The sequence below is a fragment of the Thunnus maccoyii genome, chromosome 9 (assembly GCF_910596095.1).
Source record: "Thunnus maccoyii chromosome 9, fThuMac1.1, whole genome shotgun sequence".
NCBI classification, from domain to species: Eukaryota; Metazoa; Chordata; class Actinopteri; order Scombriformes; family Scombridae; genus Thunnus; species Thunnus maccoyii.
This window is the reverse complement of record NC_056541.1, coordinates 23,689,273-23,714,799: the sequence shown is the minus strand read 5'-3', so window position 1 is coordinate 23,714,799 and position 25,527 is coordinate 23,689,273. Positions and strand designations below refer to the sequence as shown.

Here is a 25,527-nt window from a genome sequence, read left to right as displayed (position 1 = left end):
AATCCAGTGCATGTTTTGCGGTTGGTCTCTGACGCGCCACAAACTGGGTTGCCAGTTTCGTTGAAATGCAGCCCTGGTTATCCAACTTGTATCTAGTGCGCATCAAAAGGCGGATGTGAGACTTAAACATGGCAACAAATCACATAACTAAAGGAAGTGGAGCTCATACGCACTAAATGTTTGTGTTTTATGTAACTCGTAGGACTTAAGAAGAAATACATTTTTGTTTGTTGTTATTTGGCTCAGAAGAAGAGGTTAACCCGTCACGGTGAATATGGAGCTGTAAGGTGAGCAGCAGGACACAGCGGAGCCGTTATTAGCTGAGCGTTCACGTTGCTATGCTAACGTTAGCATGCTAGGCCAGGTTTACACAGCGTTAACAATAATGATCAATATTGAGCTCTTCGCCACATAAATTAGTCATCCAATTCAACAGCCATATTAATGTTTGGTTTAGTAAAGTTAGTTGTACTCAACTCAAAACAGGTCAGTTATATTTTACAATGTCGCAATATCCAGTTCACGGCAGTAATGGGTGTCGCTCACTGTGGACAAAGCACCTGCATGTTTGAACGTCACATTGTGCCACAGTTGAGCTGCAACTAGCGATTATTTTCCTTATCAGTTTGTCTAATGCTCATGGTGGTTTAGTCGATAAAAAAAAAAATTCTGAAAATAGAGAATGATGCCCCTCCAGTTTCTCAAAACCCATGCATGATGCAGAGGTGCAGTTTGGAGTTAAGAAAACCAGCATATATTCACATTTAAAAAGCTGGAACCAGTGCATTTTTTCGTATGTTTACTTTAAGAAAATGTAATTTTAATCTTAACACTATTTAAATGATTAATCGATAATCATCATAATTTCCTGTTGACTACTTTCTTTGTAGGCGTGTCGCACATTTTAAAGGCGCATCGTTACTCCAGTGATAGTATTACACACATAACTTTGGGGACGTATAAGAGATAGATTAATAATAAGAAAGTAAAAATCAATGTAGTGGAGGCTGAGATAATCTGACTTTCAGTCTAATGTGGGTCAAACCCCAATATCCTACAATTTCCAGAATGTACTTTGATGGTATCTTTCATAAGACTTTCCCTGCCCAGTAAACACGTCTTCCAAACTCCATGTCCTCAGTTTGTTCCTCCAGAGCCACAGAAGATGTCATATAACTGTTAACTCCTCATGATGACGGATGACAGATCCTCCTATGTTAAGGCAATGGAGTGCCCCTTTTAAGATGTGCATTTCATTGGTGGAAGGCAAAGAAAGGAATTAAATGGTTGTACTATGTCCTCAATAATAATTTTCATCCTATCTTCCCCGCCAGTTTGGTCTGAATCCTCAGAAGTCGAGCCCTTCCCAGGGCCCTTTGGGGCCCAGGAAGAGGATGCATCGTGGTGGGGATAAGGACTTCCAGATATCAGCAAGAAAGATGGGCACGTCCTTGCTCTTCCAGCTGTCGGCTCATGAACGAGAGCTGGATTTGGTTTTTCTGGACCACAGCTATGCCAAGCCATGGAATGCTCACCCTGATGCCAGTAGCGCCCGGCCCACGAGGACACTGTTTGTCACCCCTCGTCGCCAGCCTGAACCCTTGTCGTGAGTTGGAAAGCTCCTCATCATAATCTTTAAATTGATAAGATTTCAGACTACTGTTTGGGATTGTCCTCAGCATCCCACCATGTTTTGTACCTCTAGTAATCAAGAACCCCCCAGTGATCAGTTTGATCTTTAAACTATTGTTCTGTCTTGCATTAACTTGATATTTTCTTCTTTTTTACAGAGATTCTGATCCTTTAATAGACGTGGAGACAGTCACACCTATACCTGTTCCTCTATATGATAATCACAAAGCTCTTAGTGTGATGAAGGAGTGTGAACGGCATGTCCTGTTTGCTCGCACTGTTGCTGATAGTCCCCCACCCCCCGATGACTGGGAGGAACATATAAACAAGTAATCAATCATGTGGAGCGATCCACTGTTCATTTGTCATCCACTGTTATACGTGACATTTACACTCATCTTGAATATAAGTTATGACTGAAAGTATCTCGGTTACAGTGCATCGTTTTGACATTGTCATTATTCTTTTTCAGAACTGGATGGTCAGTGGCTCAGAACAAATTGTTCAATAAAGTCCTTAAAGCTCTGCAAGCTGAAAGACTAGCCCGCCTGGCCAATGAACATGTAAGTTGTGTTCATTTCATTTGTGTTCGCATCCCAGAGAGTAGATGAATAATGAGATTATAAAATGATGATTACATACTGTTCTTATATTGGTCAAAATCAGGATTTGTTAATGCATACGGTTGTTTTTAACCATTCATTTTTTAATGAGTGTGTTGTCTCAGGTCAAATGCTAAACACAAGTGAAATCAAAACCACCTGTACAGTAAAAATAAGATCTAGCCCCTTCCTAAAGATAAGGCAAAGTGTTATCATATAAAAAGGTATGTGTGACTAAAGCCATCTCACATTAGGGTTTTGTAGATTAAATCATGGCTGTGAAGAATTCAGAATAATTCAATTCAGAATCATTGAAATATTACTCTTGTGTCTCTTGTTTTCCTTAGGCTTCCAATGAGCCAATTTTGCGGAGGATAGCTGTGGACAAGTGTGCCAGAAAGGTGCGGCATGCACTAGCAAGTGTGAACTGGGACACCAAACTGACACAGTGGTTACACACCACCATGATTGAATCCCTGAGTCTCGCCATGCTCGCTGCTTACCTGGATGTGCTGCAGACTCTCAAAAGCAAGGTATGTAGTCTGTCATTGAATGATCATATTTCAGGTCACATGTGTGCACCAGTATCTGTGCAAGGCCTGGGATTCTTGATTCATTACTATCCTCCTCTCTGTGTCTACGAAGTTGCCCTCACTGATTGACAGAATGTTGCTAACAACATCCGCAAAGACTGGTGCTCCAAGTGCAGAGGCCCTGTCACTGTTACTGAAACGTCCCTGGGACCCAGCTGTTGGAGTTCTGTCTCAAAACAAACCGGTAAAAACCAACAACTTTCAGTTTTAAAATAAAACATTTGTATACCTTTTTTTTAGTTGGTATTTGTGGTCTGTAGCAGTTACAGACTAGTGCATGTCTGTTTTCTTCAATGTTTCAGAGCAAGCTTCCTGGATCCCCACTCATCCTAATTGCACCATCAAGTCCAACTAATCCTGCCCTATCCACCTCGCGGCGAATGAGATTCTGGCAGTCGCAGCTCTCCTGTTTGGGAAAGGTCACTCTTACATAAATCTGCACATGTTACTAAGAATTCAGGTTGTGTTTTGTCTCAGAAAAGTGCTTATGACAGCTGTTTCTGTATCAGGTCATCCCAGTCCACACTCATGTGAACAGTGGAGCCAATATTGGCATAACTCAGTGTCTGGAACACATGTTGGGCACCGTCAGAGCCAAGGTCATGGAGGTAGGATGCTTTTTTCTTAGTGTTGTTTGTGAAATTTGTCAAGCCAAATGTAGTTGTTTGTTTTTAATGGGCACATTGGAAATGGCTTTTATTGAATGGAAGAATTTATGACTCACCTCTGTGTCCTTTTTATTTTAACAGGTAGTGCTAATTATAAAATCTTTATTGTAAAATCATTTATTTAAGTATTCATCCTGTTCTGTGTTTCCAAGCGTTTGCAGTGTACTTTTATTTGGAGTAGATGATTAACAGGCAATGCTCAGTGCTTGCACATTAAACCACAATATGATCTATTAAAATATCTATTTTGCTAAAACGTCTATTGTTGAAATTAATTACACAGAACATTATCGTGTCTCGTTTCTTTTAGCACTTTTATGTCTGCAATGCTAAAATGGAATACAGCAGGACCATGTAGATTTTTTCTTTTTAGTTTTATTTTTTGTACATGATGTTTCTGATGCTGCATTGATTGTGTCATATAATTATAACCTCCAGGTTCACAGTCACTTCCCTCACAAACCTATCATCTTGGTTGGCTGGAACGCTGGTGCTCTCATTGCTTGTCATGTAAGACTTTTTTATAACTTTCTGTGATCTAATGTGAGTCTAAACGGTTTTCTCCCATGAAAAAGTGAAGCATCATTAGTTAATTTAACACTGACTAATTACAGGTATCCCTCATGGAGTATCTGACAGCTGTGGTGTGTCTCGGCTTCCCCCTGCTAACAGTCAACGGGCCAAGAGGGGTAAGACCCAAGGCATTATCGTCCAATGATGTGCAAATTCCCTTTTTTATGTTAATATTTCTATTATGTCATAGTTTTTATGTCTAAGAAAACTGCGACCTTGACCTCTGGTCAGTAGTTTTTATTGAATTTTATGTGTTACTGGCTTACAGGATGTGGATGACCCACTGCTGGACATGAAGACTCCAGTGTTGTTTGTGGTTGGCCAGAATGCTCTGCAGTGCAGCATCGAAGGCATGGAAGAGTTCAGAGAGAAACTGAGGGCAGACAACAGCATGGTGGTGGTGGGAGGAGCTGACGACAACCTCAGGTCAGTCACGTCTGATTGAAATCATATATTATCTTTTTTTCCCTAATTGAATGTAAAGATTTTTGTATTGAGTAGTAGTGGTTAAAATTTTAACACTAAATGGTCTCCTTTCACAGAATCAACTCAGCAAAGATGAAATCAGAGGGACTGACACAGACCATTGTGGATCGCTGCATTCAGGTTAGTCCTTGTAACTGGAAATTGATTTTGTTGTGGTGCTCTACAGAACCTTTTGAAAACAAAACCTATATAATGCTAATGTCAAAAGCTTTATTCTTCTTCTATCTCTGGTCTGCAGGATGAGATTGCTGACTTCTTGTCAGGAGTCCTTACACGGGCAGAGGGCCATGGCCATGGCTCAGGGGAGATGAGGGACCTGGACACAGAGAAGAAGAAGAGGCCTCGGCGGGAGTTTCCCTTTGACATGGAGAGAGGACGACCTTCCTCCCCTGCGCTTAGAGTCCCCATCTCACCATCAGGCTCAGAGGTCAGTTAACAACAGCTTCAATTGTCAACATTTTTTTAAAGATTTATCTTTAGAAGTCTTGAACCAACAAGGATGCTGCTGATAACTACATCACTGTAAGAATACACAAGTATGTTATGTGTTTCAAATACTATATGGAATATTAATAGAATACTGCATCACATTTAGTGTTTGCTTTTTTTTGTATCCTAGAAATTGGAGAAAATTCTAGACTTGGTTTTGAGGCATGAGAAAACTGGTATTGTCTTAAAAGTCATTGTCATCTTTTTGCTGAGTGAAAAAAGTGCCAGATAATGTAAAAATATAATCTGTCAGTTAGCAGCGTTGGTGGTGGCGGCAAGATTTTATAGAAGGTTTTCACTTCCTCCGCTTATCAGAGAATTATAAATACCCTCCAAACATGTTATAAGACATATTAATAATGAATAATAATTAGTGTCTGATCTGGCTTTTCCACAAAAAAGTTCAATAACATGGATAAAAATTTCTTAGTGAGATCTAAATCTACTACTTCTCCTTTATTGAAAATCCAAAATCTATGAATATGCAGATTTAGTTCATTTCAAAAATTTAACTGCTGGACACAAGATATCCATTCTCAGTGTTTGTGCTCTGGAGGCTTCAAGTTTGTACATCACACTTGTTTAAGTTGAATACACACAAATCCTGCTTGTAGGTATGTGCCTTTAAACGCAAATATTTGGTTGAGAAACTTGCTTGTCTTGGCTGTGATCCCTGTTTGTCATAACATGTTTCTGATGTTCTCATTTTATTTGTTTATTTTTGTTTTTTTCACTGTTTTGTGTTTTCACCTAACTTCACAGTGATACAAACTTGTTATATATTCTTTGGTTCTCATTGATAATAATCAGTTTATACATCACATGTGGGACCTCCGCTGGGTGTGCTGCAGTCATTTTCAAATCAAAGCAAGACCTCTTATGAATATTAAAAGTAATAAGGTCACACTGTCTACACAGTCAATGACTGACACTGATGAATTGTTTTCTCCTCTCCCCTGTGTCTGCAGGATCTGTCTAGTGTCTGCAGCAGTCCCACTTCAAGCCCCAAACCCAAGACGTCTGGCCTGTCTCCAGCTCAGAAGTCCAGTCTGATCACAGCAACACAACTCCTCAAGACACACATGCAGCGCTCCGGCACGGTGCTCACACACAAGCAGGCCCAAGGTTAGATGACCACCACACTTAAACTTTGGATGCACTGAAAACACACTGTAGACTCACATTCGCCTACATGTGCGCAGTGATCCTGTGCATACACAGCTCTCACATTCGCCCTACTTGTTTGTGTAAACTTGTTACAATGAGTCATTCACCTCAACTTCTGTTGAATTTTGCAAAAGCTGTGTGAACAAGCTGAGCAAACAGGGAGGTATCATACCTGCCAACATTTACATTTCAAAATACAGGAAGTTTTTTTTTTTTTTCAGCAGGTGGGTGGATGAAGTGAAAGGGAACGTTTTACGTGAGCTGATGACAACTGCCCTCGTTACTGTTAGTGCAACAAAACTGTTGCAAGTGAAAAGTCAATAAGTATTTTATCAAAACACCTGTTCAACAAACATAAACATGTAGAAAATCAATATTTTCAGCTGCTTTGCCCACAGTGTCCCATCCACCACCAGTATGTTCTACACAACCACAGCACGCTGGTTAAGCTTATAACATGAAAGCTGTCTGTATGTAGCCTAAATGTTTATCTAAGTTTGCCATGTATCTTAAAATCTGGCAAATTCTTTTAAATTTGGCTGCTGGCTGAGACAAATCAACCTCCTTCTCTCTACCTGCAGTACCTGCAGGCAATCAATCACATCAGCAGCAGAGGGAAGAGGACAGAGAGAGCAGCTGTGCACACGCCTCTTGAATCCGGTTGTGGTGACAGATGGGTTGAAATTGTATGTTGTGTGTGAATTGTATGTGTAAATTGTGTTTCATAGATGATCTGGCAACTTGGGTTACGTCAGACAAACATACAAAACTTACTGATCCCTGTGTATGACGATTATTCGTAATAAAGGTTGAGGGCCATGCAAATTACGGGAGTCTCCCGGGAGACACAACAAAACACAGGAGTACAGCGGGAGAGGGGGTGAAAATACGGGAGAAGAACAGGAAAAAGAGAAAGGAGTGTTGGCAGGTATGGGTGGTATGTGAGAGCAGGGTCAAATGATTGTAAATAAAACTTTAGAGATTATCACGTCACGACATCTGATGGGGCAAGATGGAACGTGACTGAAATACTCTCCTCTCATCCTCTGTCTCTTCTCTTCCTACAACTTTCCTTTCTGGCTTTTTTCCAATTCATTCCAGCTCAGTTTGCTGCTTTTATGAAACAAAACATGCTTGTGAGGAAAAATCTTCCTCCTGGCACCCCTCCTTGTATTTTTGGTAAGTGTCTATCCCTCCTTCTTTCTCTTTCCTCTGTCTCTTTTCACTCCTTTCCTTGTTTCCATTGCCCTAATTTTATAAGAATGTCACTCTAAAATGCTGGTTCCTCATTAAACACCTATTGTCATGCTTTGAATTTTACATTTGTTGAACTAAAAATGGTACATTTCATATTGGGAAGCACTCTTTAAACAGGTTTACCTTACCGACAAGATGAAGATGAATGAAAAATTTAAGATTTCTAACTAAAGATAGGTTGGCAAAAAGATAAAACAGCACAGGGTCAAGTCATCTCAGCAGTCTTGTGAATGTGGTGCGTTTGTGTTTGTTTGTGTGGTGCAGTGCCAGTGCCCAGTGATCAGATGGAGGGCCTGGACAGAGATGAACTGCGGTCCCATGGAAAGAGGAGGCAGACACCCAGTCCCACGCCAAGCAAAGCCTCCAAGAGAGCCAAGATCAAGGTCACCATTGTTTCCCAAAGCGAATCAGCAGGGGGCGCCATCAGCCCCGCTACACAGGAAGGTACAAAATCCAGTATCTCCCTTCATTACTTACATATTAGACTCTGTAAGTAGTGAATTGTTACATAGTTTGGAGAGTGAATTCTGTTTTCTTGGATCATTGGAACAACTTGCCTGGGCTTTTTTTGTTGGGATGATGAGAGTAAACAAACACTGTTCTGTGTTGTTGTGGAGTGATTAAATCAGTTGTGGGCAGACGGGATGGGATAACTATTTAGTTTTATGCAGCGAGACACATTCATACAGATCTCTTGATGGAACGATAAGAGTGGCATGATTTTGTGTGGTATGCAATGTTGACAAAGTGAAAGTAGGTCTTTTCATAACCACTTCTTTCTGTAAAAGTAAGATATCTGTAATGTACATCTACCCACTTCTGCTTTGTAACTCTTTCATCTTTTACCAAAGAAATCCTTTTTTCCCCAAGCTAAATAACAGGCCATCATGATATGCTCCTCTTTCCATGCAGTGGGTGTCTCTGGGAAGCCCCTAACAGTGACCGTGGGACAGACTGTGCCTGGAGCCAAGGAGCTCTCTGGACTTCTAACAGGCCAGCGGTAAGCCAGCCTACCGAGCTACACAGGCACAATCAGTATAGAGTGCAAAACCCCTAAACCTACACCCATGCCCACTCCCACCTTATCGGACAAAAGTGTGTCTGGTGCAGAGGGATTGATGAGTGGTGCACTCAGAGTTTGGGAGCTGAGTGATGGCCAAACAGCACTTGCTGGGGTAGCTCTTGAGTAGATTGGTGGTTATGTGTGTCACTGCAGGTCTGGTAGTCTCTCAGAGGTGTCTGGTGCCCTGTCCCCAGGCTCAAGCTCATTCAACAGCGTGCAGCCTTGCATGGTGTCAGGGTCCTCCACACCAGTCCAGGCGCAAGCTCCGGCTACTGCCCAAGGTACCTCTGTCCTGTCCTGCACGCCCGTTTGTACTCTCAACTGTGCAGCTAAACTCAGCGCAGTGCAGTTCTAGCCATTTTGTAAAGTGAGATTAAAGTTTTGAACACTGGATGAGAACAGTGTGTGAGGACAACATATTTAAGCAAACATCATCATTGATCACCTCTTGCGCCATCGCTGTCTGTCACTGTCCTGAACCTTACCCTTTGGACATGACTTTCATAAGGTGTGTTTGTGTGTGTCCATCTAGGCTGAGGTTGTCGGGGGTGATTGGTGGGGTGGGGATGGGGGCAGTTTGTAACAGTGGCAGTTGTTAATAATTCTTTGGCATTGATTTCACCCAAATTTCAGATCTATTGATTCACTGCCTTTGTGTTTGTGCGCAGCGCCTTCCGCCAGCAGTCTGCTACAAGGCCTAAGTTTCAGTCTTCAGGAGATCGTCACCAAAGCTCCTAGTTTGCCCTCCACAGCAGCCAACACAGGCAGCGCACAGGTACCTCTTTATTACACAGTCACATAACAAACGTTTGAAGGACCATACCGGAGGTTTTGCTTATTTCAAATCAATTCAGAATTAATTACGTATGCTATACTAACTAGAGCCCGACTGGTAAATCGATTGGCTGATATTATCAGCCGATATTGGACTGTCCCAGATATTGGTATCTGTGTATATGTTGTCCGATATGCACCTTTTTTTTGTTGTGGTTTTTGTTGTTTTGTTTTTTTAGTTATATAGGCAGCGTTTTATCCAGGGATATATATTAAAAAAATATATATAAAAATCCAGTATCAGTCGGACTCTAATACTGACAACCATTTTCCAAAGTACAAGTTGACTAGAACATGGAAAACCACCAGTTTGAGCCTGTAAACAGTGTGTATGGGTGAATTAACATAATGCAACAGCAGAGAATAGATACAGTGGATCAATACATCTCTAAAGACAGATACAGGTCAAATTAATTTCTTGCTTTTTTATATTAGGTGTTTTATACAAGAAATATATCCAGATCTGCTAATAGGATTTGTTTGCCACTAACATTACCAAATTTACTGATGGATATAGTACACTCAGTGTCTATTTTATTAGGCATTTAGCTAAAACTAATGCAGTCTAACAGTTCTGTAACAAATCTTTTTGAAAATTATACTATGATTGATTGATTGATTCAACTTTATGGTCATTAGTAGTGTTTATGTTGTTATACCGATAAGGGTTTTCAAATATTTTGTCCACCACATTTATACCAATGAAGATTGACTAAATGTCAGAAACACGTCACAGTTTTATAGTGTACTGAATGTCAATTGTACAGCTGTACGCTGGCAGTTACAAACTAACGTTTACTGTTGGGAGTCAAAGATGGAATTGAATTCATTGCTATTTGTTTGTCTTCTCCCTCAGGCGGTTTGTGGCCAGGGTCAAGTCCTGACCTCCGTCGGTACCAGCAGCAGCACTTTGCTCCGGGCGGTGCCTGTGGTCACCACTGGAGGAGTGGCTAAAACCACCGCCATCCACCAACTGCTCACCAATGGCGGGCTGGCCAAACTTGCCAGCAGCTTGCCCGGCTTGGCGCACATCACCAACCAGACCGCTGGTATGTCTCGAACTGCCAAAACACGACGGCCACGTTGAATGCCCAGGGTTCATTCATCCTTTGTTTTGGAAACACTAGTTCAGGACGTCTGTAGGCCAGGGAGGATTGCTGCACTAGAGGACCGTAGAGGACAGCTCTGTCGACATGTGTAGATTGTTTGCCTGGAGGAATCTGACTATTGTGAGATTTGCAGTCAGATGTGCAGCTATACAGCATCTGAGGACAGATTAGCAGTGTACAACATGTTTTGTACAATTGTTCATGTTCAGAAAGAGCCATATGGAAACAAAAGATCAAAATTTTAGTTCCCAGCTTATGTTTGACACATAATGTTTATGTAGAAATGGATGCAAAATATAAATATATGAAACCATATGATACAAATTAATTGTGAGTTAAGTTAGGCAATAATGACTAAAATAATGTGGCCAAATTTAATGAGACCCAGATGTTCAATGTCCCAATACAGACTGCTTTTGTATGTCAGATTTGTCTGTTAAAGCGTTCATTTTATGTTTGTTTTTTATTTGCCTTGTCATGTAGTAATGTTTTGTAAACCCTTTCATTAAATCACCTGCAAATAATATCCATACACACAAATGCTGAGATGTGTTCAAAAGCAATAACAGTAGCACATGACATTATCCAAGCCCTGTTCCTGTTGTTACAATAAAAACTGGAATCAAACTCATGTTTTCATTGCTCCTGTTTTCTTTTTTTTTTTCAATCAGTTGTTCACCTCTCTCACCCAGCTAGACCTACACATTTGCTTTTACTTCTCATTATGTTCAGTGTCCAGCACCCTGCTATCAATTTGACTTGCTAACCTAACCATGAAACAAAAAGGTCATTCTCCTGATGGCTTCCATCACAACATATTTGACACCTTTTGTGGCACCGTCAAATGTTGAACGTTGTTCTAATGTATTTAAGGGATTAGCGTGGCTATCTGATGGTGCTGAGCCCTTTCATTTGTGTGTTGTCAGTAGGGCAGAAAGCCCCCACTTCTATAACAGTGACCCTTCGAGGAGCCCAGCCGAGCAGAGTGGGTTCATTCAGCCAAGCTGGTGAGGCTGTGACGCCGGCTCGGACCCATGAGCCTAAGGTGTTTTTCATTTGATTATGTAATGGCTCACTGACACGGACACATTTTAATAAGAACTTCTTATTTGATAATTTATTATCTCTAATGTGATGGCATGTGTTTGGTTCTACATGTTTATTTGTGCGATATCTGCCTTCTTTATTTTCACACTGCCCACATTGTTATCCATACAACCAAAGATAATTTGTCTATTTGGGTAGTTTATGAATATCCTCACTGCCATGGCAACCACAGTAGATTAAAATGTCTCTTCTGGTTACAATTAAATTTGCAGACCTACTACAAAAGGTTAAAATGGAATAATTATTCTATACTCTAGGGTAATCTCCCAATGTGTCATGGTATCTTATAACTTAGTGTTCATTTTACACACAAATGAGCTGCTGATTAATATAGTGTGATGTTTGTAAGTCTATAAACATACTCAATGGTTCCTTATTGTCTAAAATGACACTGGCTATAAGGTTCAAGAGTGGACTGCAGTGTGTAATTTAGGGGAAATTATAGAAAACCATGTTCAGTACAACATCTTTTTGAACTGGAGCTCCCATGTCTCTCAGTGATGATTATTTGGGTATATAAGTGATATTTTAGTCATCATTTTTCACTCATATAATGCTGATGTACAATTTTAATGTGTAATGACATAAAAACCTGCCATAACTACAGAAGAGAAACTACTTCCTCAGCTAAATATTATCTTCATCTATCTAAATTAGAGGCTGCATCCAAAAAGTACCTGCACATCTGAAAATGTTCATATGAAAAAGCTAAAAATATCCTGCAGAAGATACTGCGTGCACTCCAATATTATTTTACCTAGAGCCAAATGTCAAACATTTCATAGTTCTTAAGGCTTTAATATAAATAGCGTCATTATTACATTTTCTGGACTCTGTGTTAATCAATTTCAATGTGCCCCTTTTACAGCAGTGAAAATCTCAGACCAAGATTTTCATTTGGCGACACACCTGATCCAACTAGCTGCTGTGCCAGGGGCAGCTGGGAACCACAGCCTGCTGATGAGACTGATCCCTCCCTGCAATGATGAACACACCACCACACAACACGCAGAGCACCTGCCTCGCATCCTCCAGAGGGCTCCCCTGTCATGCTGGTTGCACAAGGCCTCTGCAGTCGCTGTCGGCTGTGGCTGAGGCACCGTGATGCTTTAACGTTTCTGCCCTCTTCTTACACCTTTGAATTCAGTGAGCAAAGTCTGACAGCAAGCTGTCCAACACAATCACACATCATCCTCTGGGGAGAACAACACTGTGTTATGTGAGGATAAACTGCAACCTGTGACAATACAACTGTGCTGCCCTACAAGAGGACAGCTGTGCCTACATCTCTACTAAAATAAGATAGAAACCTTTAGCTTCTTCTGTGTGCACATTAAGGTTAAATCCTTTTCATTTAGCATAGGCCTAGATAAGTATGATTAGCAGCTTGTGTGTAGAGCATTTTTGTGCAATAACTACATTTAAATGGCTTTAATATTCTTTATCACAGTAATTATATCCATATCATGACAGTAATTAATGATAATTGCTTTTTCTTTCTTATTTTTCTATCTATAACAGGCCTCAAATATGTTAGAGTAAGAACTAAATTACAGAGGTGATTGCAGAAGCAGTATATTGTTAAAACTGCCTGGCGTTGATTGTGCACCAGTGTAGTGCTGTCGTTGAATAATATGCACTATGCTCTCCAAAAGCTGCAGTACATGAACAGGGCATGTCTGTCAGTATATGATCAACACTGCTTGTGTCCTGTATAACCACATGTTCCATGATCTAAACTGAAGGCAATATTTTTAATCTGCACTGTGTCATCCCTTCAACACTGTATATGGACTTTTTGTTTGAAACCGCCACAGTAAACAAAAAGCCTGAAGACACTCAACTGTGTTGCGTGTTTGCTAATCTAAATATTTGGTCCTATGTGTTCCAACACTTGTAGCATTGAGCAAGCTTAGAGTTTCCTAAAAAAGCTGAAAATATAATGAAGGAGCTTACCCTCATGCCTGATAGTTATAGTGCTGTGTTTACAGCAACAGCATAAATACAGCCCACTCATCTCAGCAGACATCCTGTCTTAAATTCCACACATAGGCAGCAGTCAGATAAGATAAAGAGAGGAGTGTGTCTCTTCCCGCTTATATAAACCAGGCTTTGTATGTAATAGGCAGGGACAGGCTAACTGATGCCAGTCAGACAGAGAACAACAGAGCTGCTGGCATAGCCTCCCATCATCAGTAGCAGTGGATATCCAAGCAATCCATCTGAAGTCTCTCCATCCAATACACACTGACTACTGGAGCATCACAATTCGGTTTTTGTTATTTGTCCTCTCAGAATGAGTTTGATGTGTGTGGAATCAAGTGAGATTGGGAAGGGTATTTCAGTTTAATGAAGCGATCTACACTGAGATATTGTGTCAGTTTAATAAATCCTCAAGAGTCCCTGCATCTGATATCACTTCTAAGATTTTCATACTTGATTATAAAGAGTGGATGTGTTTGGAGAAAGTGGAGCAATTATTGGCAAGAAATTGGCTAGTATGTCATGTGCTAAATTTAAAAGAAATCAAGGGAATACTGGTCTTAATTTCTCTCATTTTTGAATACAATTTTGGTTTTATTTACAGTTAAAATGACATACATACAGCACACACACGCACACAAACACAAAACAATATAAACATATAATATAAAACAACAAAAAATAAATAAAAGCCGAGAATAAAGCCAAAAAGTTGGACCATAAGCCTTAATTGTAATATGTACTAAATGTACACTGTGATAGTGCCAGTCATGTACACCACATGACTGGCACATATTAGTAGTGTAAGTACTGTGCTTTACAGTAAGGTGAAGTATTGCCCATTTATATTAAACTAGTGTTACCAGCACGATATATTTTACTCACATGTAGAGGTAGATAATATTGCAAAAATATAGCAAACAACAGTTCGTATGCTTTACACGTATGTACACCGGTGTGTACACAGATAGTAATCTTAAGGTCCTGAAAAGTGCGAGAGAAAAGCAGACGGTTTTGGAAAGATGAACAACAAACTAATCAGTCTGCTCGTGTAATGTTCAGTCGTTCAGTTTACTGCCAACAGGTGGCGCTGTAATCACTTTATTCTGCTCGTGAGTCCTTGAATGTGACTATTTAGGAAAAAGGCCGAGCCGAGTCTGTTTGTTTGTTTGTTTGTGTGTGCGTACGCGCGTGCGTGTCATAGCGCGAGTGAGGCGGCTGTGTTTGAGTGCGCACGTGCGAATAATAAAATTAATAGTCAATAATTTAAAAAAGCGCGTTTCTGCTTGCCCGTGTGCGATCGTGAGTGAAAAAAGGAAGGAGTGCGTTTAATTTAAATGTGTTTACACTTTTTACTTCAGATGCAGAAAAAATAACACTCAAAATTGTCATTTACGCACAGTTTAATATGAGCTTTTTAACAATTTGTGCACTTTTCATAAACAAATGGAAGCTAAAATCAACGCCACGGGCCCCTTTTTTAACAAGCTGTTGCCCCACAGAGTTATAAATATTTACTCTGGTCGATTTAACATTGAATTAAGGCCTAACTTAAAACACAGCACAGGACTGCGTGGAGCCATCAGAGTAAAAGTATATCATTAATAATATCCAGTAAACCAAAATCACAGCCTGCGCTCTTCAAGGACCCCTGATGGATCCACAAGGGAGCAATAAAAATACACACGGGCATCACCGAGTAAAAGGGCATTTTCACCGCCCCTGTGGAGCTGCCATATCATCAAAGTTTCTGTGGCAGGCAGCACTCTGCACACTGGCCCGGAGCTCCGGCTGGAGGAGAGAAATCACTCCCCCCAGAGCCGAGAAGACACCGGAGAGAGGTTGGATTTAAACCCGCCCTCCGGAGGGATCTCGTTTCCCCAAAAACCTCCCATTTTCTCCCTCTCTCTTTCTCTCTCTCCCTCTCTCTCTCTTCTCTCTCTCTGTCTGTCTCTCTCTCTCTCTTTCCCTCTCTCGTCCCTCTCTCTTCCTTTACCTTTATCCCTCGCCTTTCGCCGTTTCCCCCACCACAATCATGGATCTCACGGCGAGATGTTTGTTTCTTCTATCCTCTCTCGGCGTGATATTGGCGATCGATTTGGAAGCGATTGATCCAGGCTACTATGTGGAGTCCGCTGCCACATCAGAGGCGATCGACTACAAGGATCCCTGTAAAGCTGGTGAGATTTTTTCCCCTGTTTTTTGTAGTAAGCTACGCTGTAATTTATTTACCTTTTCCTGTGTGGAGGTTGAAACATGCCACGAATGTGTTTGGGGGATCTTGCACAGATCGACCAGGGAAACGCTTTTAGAGAGATGACAGTAGTGGATGTAGTTTTTAAAAGGATTGAGAGAACATTATGTGCATTTGTTTTGTGCTGTGTGACATAGTTTCTGCAGTTTGAAACATTTGAAGCGCCCAGTGAGTCGACCTAGGATAGCCCAGCCCGGAGACTGGCTGCAAGGGTTGTAAGAATGGAAATTAAAAGGATGACTTCCTTGAATACATTTCTCGAGACATGAAAAGTTTTGGCTTAAGTGCTTCGTTGAAAAGTTGCAGCCTGCTGTTTGAGGCACTCTTTCTCCTTCTAAATGCGATCATGTACAGGCTGTCTGCTGTGTATTATTAAAAAGTCTCAGCTGCTGGGAAAACAAAGGATTTCTGTACTTTGATTTTAAGACTTCTGCTCCCTCTCTGTTTTTTTTTTTTTTTGTCAGTGCACAAATAGTCTTTTTTTCCACCGGCTGTTCACACGGCCACTAAAGTGGAGGAGGGGAGAGAGGAGTGTACAGTGTAGCTGAGAAATTATGCACACATAAATTTGTTGGCTGTTGTCTTATGGCTCAAGGTATAAATATGTCTGTTTCTTTTCTGCTGCGGCTAGGCCAGCATATTTTCCAATTATTTGGCTAAAGCATATCTGAGTTGTCATTGTAATCTTTTTTTTTTTTTTTTTTTTTTTTTTTTTTTTTTGTACTGTGAACTCACTGTCTTGCCAAATCCCTTTGGGGGAGTTTGAACAGATTGTGTTTTCCATCTGGTGAAAGTATTCAGGTTACAGATAGAGAGAGTTGGCTTCAGTCAGAATGACCTCTAAAGTCCTGAAAGTGCATTTGACAATTTTCTGATGTGGCAGCCGAAAACACATTTTCAGCCCTCCCAACTTTATCTGATTTCTTCATCTCTCCCTGGAGAAAATGAGTGCGGAGGGACAAATAAAGACTGTGCTGTATGAGTGTTGTAGCTTTACATAAACATGACGAAGGTCAGGCTGGGGGATGAACCGTGTCCCTTGTACAGGTCAGTGAAAATGTTTCTTCCTGTTTTTGCTGCACTGTTTGCATCGTTGTGAGGAGTAACCATGCAAAAGCGGACATGCAATTAGTCATTCAAGTGGTCACACCAGATTGTTTTGCCTTACGAGTAAGAATTTACTGGACATGATGTGGTGTTCATGACCCTGATGAAGGGTCAGTGATGCTGCGTTTATATTTCAAGTTTTATTACGCTGTTGCCAAGAAACTGTTGATATTTAGCGGAAATGTCTCAGCGGGGACATTCCCACTTGATGAACCGCAGTCATCACAATTGGTGTTTGTTTTGTTTATGAGGACGTTATGAATATTAGTAATCCAGTTAACGTGTCATTTGATGGAGTGCAGTGTTGTTTATGGTTTCCGCTGTAGACAGGTGGCTGGGAGACGGTCACAAGTAAAAACTCCCTCTCTAGTAACCCTCCCAGTCTTCAGCTCTGCCAACACCCACCTGCTTTTCTCCTTCCTACTAAACAAAACGTCCAAGATCTCTCAGTTCATCCTTTTGTTAAAACACCAGAGACATTTTTTTTCCTCCAATATAGGGGCACCGGTACAGAGTTGATGATTCCCAGATTATTGATTTTCCCTCTTTTTTCCCCCATTTTTTAAGCATATCGCTACACCGAGTCTATTTGATCGCTTTCCGTGGCCTCAGGGTCAGCATTTTTATGTCATGCTGTTTCCGCTGAGGAAAAATGCTTACAGCCGCATGAAGTTTCTAATGCAGTAAGGCTCTGTGAGAAGTGCATTTCATGTCCTCTCTAAGACCGTCCTTGCTGAACACTGTGCTTGGCTGTCAGGAGTTTTACTAATTGAGTGTGGGATATGTGTGTCAAATAGTTTTCCTGATGACTAACTGCATACAGTATCCGCAGATTGTGTAAAACGCCTTTTAACACATCCTTCATTTCCTGCCACAACTCATGTGTGCCACTCCTCTGTGGTTAAGCCAAAAAAATCCCTCAAAAATGTTCACATTTACAAAGGATTAAATAACTCATCATTATACCAGACATGATAGAAATGTGCATTGATTGAAGAGGGCAGCGCAATAACACTGAAGCAATGCCATCTATTTAGGAAGTTAACCAGTGGAAAATTCCTTAGTTTGCAGAACTCCAACTTGGCAGCATCCCAGGAAGTCATTTAAGACTCTAACAAGCCACTGAGATTAGATCCACTCATTTTCAAAATGAAAAATGGATGAGAACCAGTCACGCTCATTGTCTTCTCTGCTTAAATGATAATCATGAGGGCAGTGGCTGGTTTGACGTGTATGTATGCATTCATTTATGAAGCAGACATCTTAATCTATTGAAGACCCCTGTGACAGTATTGCCCGTCTGTGCAGTCTGTTCAGACTTTTGGGTTTGAGCTCCTGTGCTGCTGTGGACTCAGCTGCAGACGGGGAAACCTGAACACCCCTTCTTCTCCTGTCCTCTCTTATGCAAGCGGTTTTCTCGTCTCTCTGAACCCCCCCAGCTCTCTACTCTGACTGGCACTTCAGACAGACTGTAGGTCATTCACCTTGTGCCAAGGGAAAGCACGGTTTCAAGGTGGAGTGCAGGCCAGTCGCACTCTGCTACACCAGCCGAGGTGAGGTGAGTGCAGGCCATTCACAAGAGGTGCTCGGTAGGTTATCCACAGTGTGCTCACTGCCTCTGAAGAGTTAGTTGCTGACTTATGTCATTCCTCTCGCTGTCAGCCTTCCACCACGGCTTGGTCATTTAAAATACAGCAGCCTGATTTTTTTTTTCTTTTTTTTTTTTAATGAAAGTGTTTCAGAGCTTTTATCTTTTCATAAAAGCCACCCACTGTTCTTGTTAAGGCACCTCTGCAAAACCACCATGTCCTACTACATTATAATTACCCATCAGGCAGTCATGCACGTAATTATTAAAGATTTTAGTTTGTTGTTACGTCTCATATAAAGATGTAAAACAGCATATTCTAGGGACACATTAAGTATATTTGTTGTCAGACTTTTTTTTGGTTTCCAAACCTCAGTTTTATTTTTATCTTTGGATTTTGTATGAATAAAAAGAAAAAAGGCAGCTCCAAACAGATGACACTCGTTACTCAGCTCCGTCCCTCAGTCCTGCTTTGGAAACTGATGGGGCTGTTTGCTGAACTTCATGATTGGGCCTTTAAGCACCACTTAAGCAGATGCTTTTCTTTTATCATGGAATGCAGGCTCTGTATAGCTGAGCCCACACTGGGTGTTTTTTTTACATTACAGGACCCCTGCCACTTCTCTCTCCGCAGGGTTCAGGTGATTAGGGAGCCGATCTATTGGCACGATCTCAGTGCATTAGTTGGAACAATATGTTTGTCGTCAGAGCTAAGTAATAACTAATCTTGCATTACATTAATACCTAGCCTGGGTACGGAGCCTAAGTAACAACAGCTTTGGCAGAGCTCATTGCTTTGGCTCAAAGGATGCCCAATTAGCCTACGATAATGAGCAGCTTAACAGTCACTTCTTCATAATTCACTGTTTGTTTTTGTTCTAAATAATTCACCGGTGCTATGCTGCTTTTCATCTGGAAGAATTGTTTTTCCTCTTCCCCCCACCTGTACTGGAGGGAACAGAAAATACTTAGTATTTTCCTCAGCTGCAGATACAGTGGCTATTATTTATGGAAAAAATTGAAGATACCTTCCAGATTTAGTGCATCCACAAACCCATTTAAACTTTCCTCAGGACATCTGTTCTCAGAAAACTGTCTTTTTCCTCACTCCAGACTGTACGTGTTACAGTCTGCTGTCTAAACCACAAATATGAAGTCTAGATTTCCAAGTAAGTTTTGTCAAAGGTGAAAATCCCCGCAGTGTGGTGATGCCTAATTCATCTATGTAGAGAACTCAAATACTGTGTATCGTTGACATTAAAAAAGACAAATGGATGGCCAGCTGATGAGTCACTAGAGGGGGTTCGACTGGCAGTAGGGTATATCAGTAATCAGTGGCAGAGATGAGCTGGGAAATCCAATCTGCTAATGGGCTTGATGGAGTGTGAAATGTTAAAGGGGAGGCAGTCTCTTGCTGTGTGGCCTTTGCAGCTGAGGCCGCTCTCATTTTATCAATAAGATCGAAGCTGTGGTGTGCTGACAGTAACTCGGTCTTGATCTCAGCTGTGGCTGATGAGACTTCAGGCTCTTATTGGAAAATAATTACTTGAATCTCAGGCTGAAGCTTGATTCTTTGCTGGAACCTCTCTTTTAATTATACCTTAACAACCTTTTTGAAACGAGCAGATAAGCAGGTTTTTTTTCTCCCGCCTTGGCCTCAAATTGCAGTGTTAGGAAATGTCAAGGTAAGCATTTGCTGAAGAAATAATGGTTGTTGTTTTTACAAAGGAGAGAGGTACCATGTTTACACGCCAACCGACCTGCATAATTCATCATTCTTCACTGTATAATTAAGAGTATTTTTTTTTCTTTCTTAGAAATAGTTTGTTTCAATATTCATGTTGCACCAGTTGTTACTTGACTACTTTTTTTCTTTGCAGTTTTAAACGTAACGTGTGTAAAGGGGACAATGGCTACGCTGGCCAGCATTTGTCAGAAAGGGCTGGTACAGAATGAAACCTAAAAAGTGATACTAACACTGTCATCAGATGGTAATCACCTTAACGCAATACACTATCAGCTTCTATTGGAATTCAAATGCGGTGTTTGTTACCAAACACAGGCTGTGAAAGGCGGTGCCAGGGTATTGTGATGCATTCCAGGCTTACATATTGGCTGGGCTTTCTCATCCTTCATCACTGGGGTCTTGTATGGGGAAAATGTCTCTATAAGCACAGCAAGGAGTTTAAACATCAGAGTGGGGCTGGTCTTCTAAATATAGGCCTGGTGTTAGTGTCTGTATAGGCTTCGTATTGATGTTTGTGCAGGTTTCAGTGGCAGATGTCTAGGTCTGGTATTCACGGAAGGAGATTTATGGGAATAGTCCTGCAGTATGACACCGCAGAGGTCGAGGCTAGGGCATTACACGAATCAATGGGATTAATTTGATCGAGATCTCATGCTCATGTGTAATCTGACTGGATACGCTGATTGATGGGGGCAGTCTGAGATGAGAAGGATTATGATGGTTTAGATTAACTAAAAAAATTCAATGACAGGGGGAGGTGGGACTTTATCAGATTCGTTCAATCCAACATCTCATCAATATACTCAGTTCGTTGACATTATTTCATGTAAAATACACACATAGATTAACATTTAAACTTGAATGCCTACTTCTTTTTGTTGTTTTCGCTAACTAGAAAGGGACATGTGAACGAGAGCAGAAGCAAAATACCCTCAAATATATTACCTAACTCTGGGTAAATATTAATATTACAACTGCAGCTGTTGTCATTTAGGTAATGAATAATGTTTGGAAAGAGATGCAGCACTGTACTCTATGGTGATCACTTGCCATCTGCCACATTCACTGGGCTTTAATCTACAGTATAACACACGAGTCCTTCTGTGTTTGTACCTCATATCATTACAGAGCTCTGTATCTAGATTAGTTTATCACCTTTCTCCATAGCTTGTCCTCAATCCTGGTCCAGAGTTGTGTACAAAAGATTCCTTAAACCGTGTGTCTGTGGATAATTAAAGCCAGGAGACAAGGGGATTAATTCACAATCCCTGCGAGTCTTTCCATAAACCTGCAACAGCGTCTCCAGGACGACTGCTGTGCCCGGGGGAAATGAGTCCTAATGCCGCCTGGCCGTGCATTTGCTCACTTCAATCTGCACTGTTGTCTGGGAACAATGACACTGCGGATTAAGCGGCCTGTCTCCAGCACAGTGGTGGATGATTGGGACTCAGCCATGGGCAGAGAGCGCAGCCCTCGGTGAACCTCATGGGGGTGGGAGCCAGCCCGTACCTTGTTATTTGGTCACGGCTTGCACACACTGCTAATATGGTGCAAATTGACACTTCATGCGATAAGAAATGTCCTCCAGTTGCTGTTTAATTTTCCTCAGTCAATATAGCGTGAAAAGAAGTTTCATAGATTTGCTTTGAATACTTTTCTGTCTGCGCTTATATGACAGCGACTTGGAATTAAGTACTGTCTGTTCTTTTCAGTGCTCAGCCGGTTCTGGGAATCCAATAAAAAATGTGGCGATAAAAGAGAAAAATGTCCTTTTGTAGTCAGTCTATCCATTCTATACTGTGAGACATCTGGTAGCTCGCCTTATCAGTGGTGTTTTTGGCAATGAGTGCTGATTGTTAGTACTCTGTTTTGTGTCTCAGGGATTTGGTGGGAGTGAATTAGTGTTTTTTTTTTTTTTTTGCGAGCACAAATTAGAGGATCTCTCTGACCTCTGGAATTTAAACCTGTCCTCTGTGCGTGCCCTGTCTTGCTGACAGTGATCTACACCTTTTCTTATTGCTGTCATTAGCCTCTAATCCCAAACACTGTCATTCTGCTGTGCATCCTCTGCGACCTGCAGGGTGGAAGACTGGCCTGCATCTACCAAAGCCAGCTCCAGATTGTTTCAATAATACTCCCCTGGTGAAAAGGGACGCGAGCCAAGTGTTTTTTTGTCTTTTGTTTCTATTGTGCACTTCATCCCTTTTCTCTCTTGTCTCAGACCTCTGTCAAACTTTCATGCGAGTGCAGGAGATAAAAAGATCTTTCCGTTTTTAGTGTGTGCAAAAAGAAAAAAAGGCTGAGCTGCCTCAAAACTAAAATAAAACTCAGTTTATTTACACAGGGTGAATTTTCTCCTAACTTTCACTGTAAGCATAGCTTGTATCAGTGGTGACACATTGAAGAGGTACAGATTCAAATTTCTGACAAACACAGCTGCTGTAAATCACTTCTATTAACTCTACAGTGTAGCGGTCCTCCCGGCTTCTTCGCCCTTAGGGTTGGTCTCCCCTCCACCACACTAACCTCCAAACACACATCCAGAAGGCTGTCATTTTCTTTCTGTCCCACATCTGCCACCCCTATTCAGAGCTGCGGTGTGGGCAGAGGGGATATGCCTTTTTCCTCTCTTCCCTTCCCTTCCTCTCTCATTGTCATCTCCGGTTCAGGCATGGATTACAGTCCCACCCCCCCCCCTCGCTTCAACTCTAAACCCCCATCACCTTCAACCGCCCCCCGCTACCCCCAACTCCTGCATACAAGCCGGGCCATAAATTCTGGAAACGTGCTGGTGTTAAAAGCTTGTTAAACGGAGCGCCCGTCTCTGTGGAGAGGACTCCTAGCTTATCCTGCACAGAAATGGGGCATTTAGTAAGGAATCCCATAAAGCACATTCCTCATAAAGTGGGACTGTTTGGTTTTTTTTCCCCTCTCCTTGGCCTCATTAAAGAGCTATTACTTGTTCAAGGTGCCCCATATTACTCCATCGAGGCAGTGTCAGTGTCTCACTGTATCATGTCTGATGGCTCTCATTAACTATCAAAGACGCCAAAGCACACAGTGTGAGTTTTGTTGTTTGGTAACAGCTGGACTGAGCTTGGCTCAATTAATCATGTGGACGCTAAGGTTTCTGAGTTCATGCTCTCTTTTCATGTCATGGAGCTGCAATATGTTGCTTACATTTCTATCCTATAATTTGGAGTCGAGACAAGGCAGCTTTCCTGTTACCCAAACAGTCACACTGCTGTTTCGCAACTCTATTTCTATTTCACTGCAAGGAAAGGGTAAACAGAACAGAGTCAAGAAAGGTATGAAGTTTATATTTTTACATGTGTGTGTGTTACACGCTTTAGGCTGTCCACAAGTGCTTTGACTAGGCCTTCATGCAGCCTATTCAGTCTGAGCAGCAGGAAAAGCTTGGGGCTACTGGGCGGTGCAAACTGATGCTCCATATTGTGAAGATGCCTTACAATCGTCTGACATGTGCCGCCTCTGTTTTGTCTATTTCAGCTGCCTTTCTGGGAGACATTGCTCTGGATGAGGAGGACCTGCGGTTGTTTAAAGTGGACAGAATAATAGATTTGGCTCAGAGAACCGTCCAGATGGTTAATCACACGGATACAGGTAACATCAATGGAAAGCACAGCTTCAAAGATTGCATCTTGAACTGAAAGGTTTTCATTAAATCGCTTTTCATTGACACACTAGATAAAATTGCAATTGTAACGCCTGAAATTAATATGCTTCCCGCATTTTTTCTCATGTTATTATACTCTAACATAACAACTGTCTTATCACTCTCCTCTCAGTCTACAGCAGCACCTGTTGGATGCCAGCTTTGTGTTTTCTTGAGCTCTCTTTACATGTTTATGCCTACAACTATCATGCTATTGCTACATATTTGTACACCTGTGTAACCATTTATGACAGTAATTGCTGGGCTTTGTCAGGTTAAATGTCAGTCTTAAAATGAAAAGCAGTATTTAGGCAACAGCTGTGAGTAAGCAGGGATTCATATGCTCCACAGTCCTAAAAAACTATAGGCGAGCATGAACCAACAAGTGTGTGCATGTTGCAGTCTGCGCTCGGATGACGAGACTTTGTTTTTTTTCACTGGACGTAATTTGCCTGTTGAGGAAAAGAAACATTTTGCAGTATTAGGAATACATCTGAACTCTTTTACCCCAACAGGTGAAGCAGAATTTAGATGACACAGTCACCTCTGAAGAATTAAGTTAAGGTTAAGAGAAGACAGATTATGAATCAAGACTGCAACAGAGACAAACTAGACTGTGCACACTCTCTGAGTATCCATTTATCCACTTGAGCCAGTTAGTCACATCTAAATGCTGCACAGTGAAAAGGCTACGCTAGTTTTCAAAATGACAAAACTATATAGACTGTTCTTTGAAAACACATCAAGCACGCCTGTGAGGTTTATTTAGTGTAACGTTTTGCTCTCAGACTTTTCTCATGCTGTACAACACGTTATTGTTTCTTCATTATGAGGTCTTGAATTGAAATACAAATCAATTAAAGCTCAGAGGGTAGAAAAATTCAGTCAACATGGATATAAACAGACAAAATGTTTGAAATATTTTATAGAACAGTCAAGTTTTAATAACAAACCAAACAAAAAACTGTAATTGATGGAGTCGAAAAAATTGATGATTGTATTGTCACCCAGTTCACAACTAGCTCCCAGTAGATCTACAATGCAAAATCCATAATGCAAAAATCTCACAGAATTTTGTGGATCCAAGACATTTCTTTTCTTTTAAGTTTATTTTTTCAAGCTTTGCTTTTATTTGACATTATTAAGACAGGAAATATTGAGAGTGAGAGAGAGAGAGTGGGGTATGACATGAAACACAGGTCCAGGAGTCAAACAGTGGATGTTGCGGTTATGTGGTATGCGCTTTAACTATTAGGCCACCAGGAAGTCCCACATCTAAGAAATTTCTCAGCACACTTCAGTCTGTCACCTCCTCTCACTGGACTACGATCTTGCTCTGTTATCATAAACATGAACAAATCAGCTGTGTGGTGAGCTTCTTTGCTACAGGTGTGGTCTTATCTCCTCATCTGATTTGCACTCTAATCCTCATTTTTCTGCCCTTGATGTCTGTCCTACATAAATCAAAGAACAGAGACGTGAGGCTGAATAAATGTCCAGAATAACAAATAATAAAACCTTTGACTTAAAAATCCTCCCTGTCTAACCATGAATGAAAGCGGTAGATTTAATCACATTATTGTAATTAACAC

At 41.2% G+C, this 25,527-nt stretch overlaps 2 protein-coding genes across 8 annotated transcripts in view; both read left to right on the top strand.

Annotated features, from left to right (window-relative positions):
• Positions 1-96: 96 nt before the first annotated feature.
• On the top strand, positions 97-13,418 carry kansl3 (KAT8 regulatory NSL complex subunit 3). Of its 7 annotated transcripts, none has more exons than XM_042421676.1 (22): positions 97-287; positions 1,335-1,606; positions 1,791-1,961; positions 2,105-2,195; positions 2,582-2,767; positions 2,880-3,011; positions 3,130-3,246; positions 3,337-3,435; positions 3,934-4,005; positions 4,110-4,184; positions 4,337-4,494; positions 4,611-4,674; positions 4,793-4,981; positions 6,012-6,168; positions 7,312-7,389; positions 7,732-7,911; positions 8,380-8,467; positions 8,684-8,811; positions 9,199-9,305; positions 10,221-10,413; positions 11,403-11,480; positions 12,449-13,418. In XM_042421676.1, exons 2-22 carry the CDS (start codon positions 1,395-1,397, stop codon positions 12,673-12,675), a joined length of 2,802 nt encoding a protein of 933 aa, XP_042277610.1. In that variant the 5' UTR covers positions 97-287; positions 1,335-1,394; the 3' UTR covers positions 12,676-13,418. The 7 variants fall into 7 exon arrangements, with proteins under 7 accessions (XP_042277610.1, XP_042277609.1, XP_042277613.1 ...); XM_042421675.1 differs by having other exon boundaries at positions 11,400-11,480; XM_042421679.1 differs by having other exon boundaries at positions 11,403-11,518; positions 12,449-12,528.
• Positions 13,419-14,391: 973 nt separating this feature from the next.
• Positions 14,392-25,527, top strand: part of bmp1a (bone morphogenetic protein 1a) — a 31,632-nt gene continuing 20,496 nt past the window's right edge. Inside the window, exons 1-2 of the mRNA XM_042421984.1 lie at positions 14,392-15,743; positions 23,770-23,883. Coding sequence (XP_042277918.1) covers positions 15,599-15,743; positions 23,770-23,883 — 259 coding nt within the window. The 5' untranslated portion in view covers positions 14,392-15,598. The remainder of the gene's footprint in view (positions 15,744-23,769; positions 23,884-25,527) is intronic.

Coding starts and splice junctions, on each gene's coding strand:
- kansl3 (XM_042421675.1), top strand. CDS start 1,395: ATGCATCGTGGTGGGGATAAGGACTTCCAGATATCAGCAAGAAAGATG. Junction 4,982..6,011: donor TCTCACCATCAGGCTCAGAG/GTCAGTTAACAA, acceptor CTGTGTCTGCAG/GATCTGTCTAGTGTCTGCAG. Junction 7,390..7,731: donor CACCCCTCCTTGTATTTTTG/GTAAGTGTCTAT, acceptor TGTGTGGTGCAG/TGCCAGTGCCCAGTGATCAG.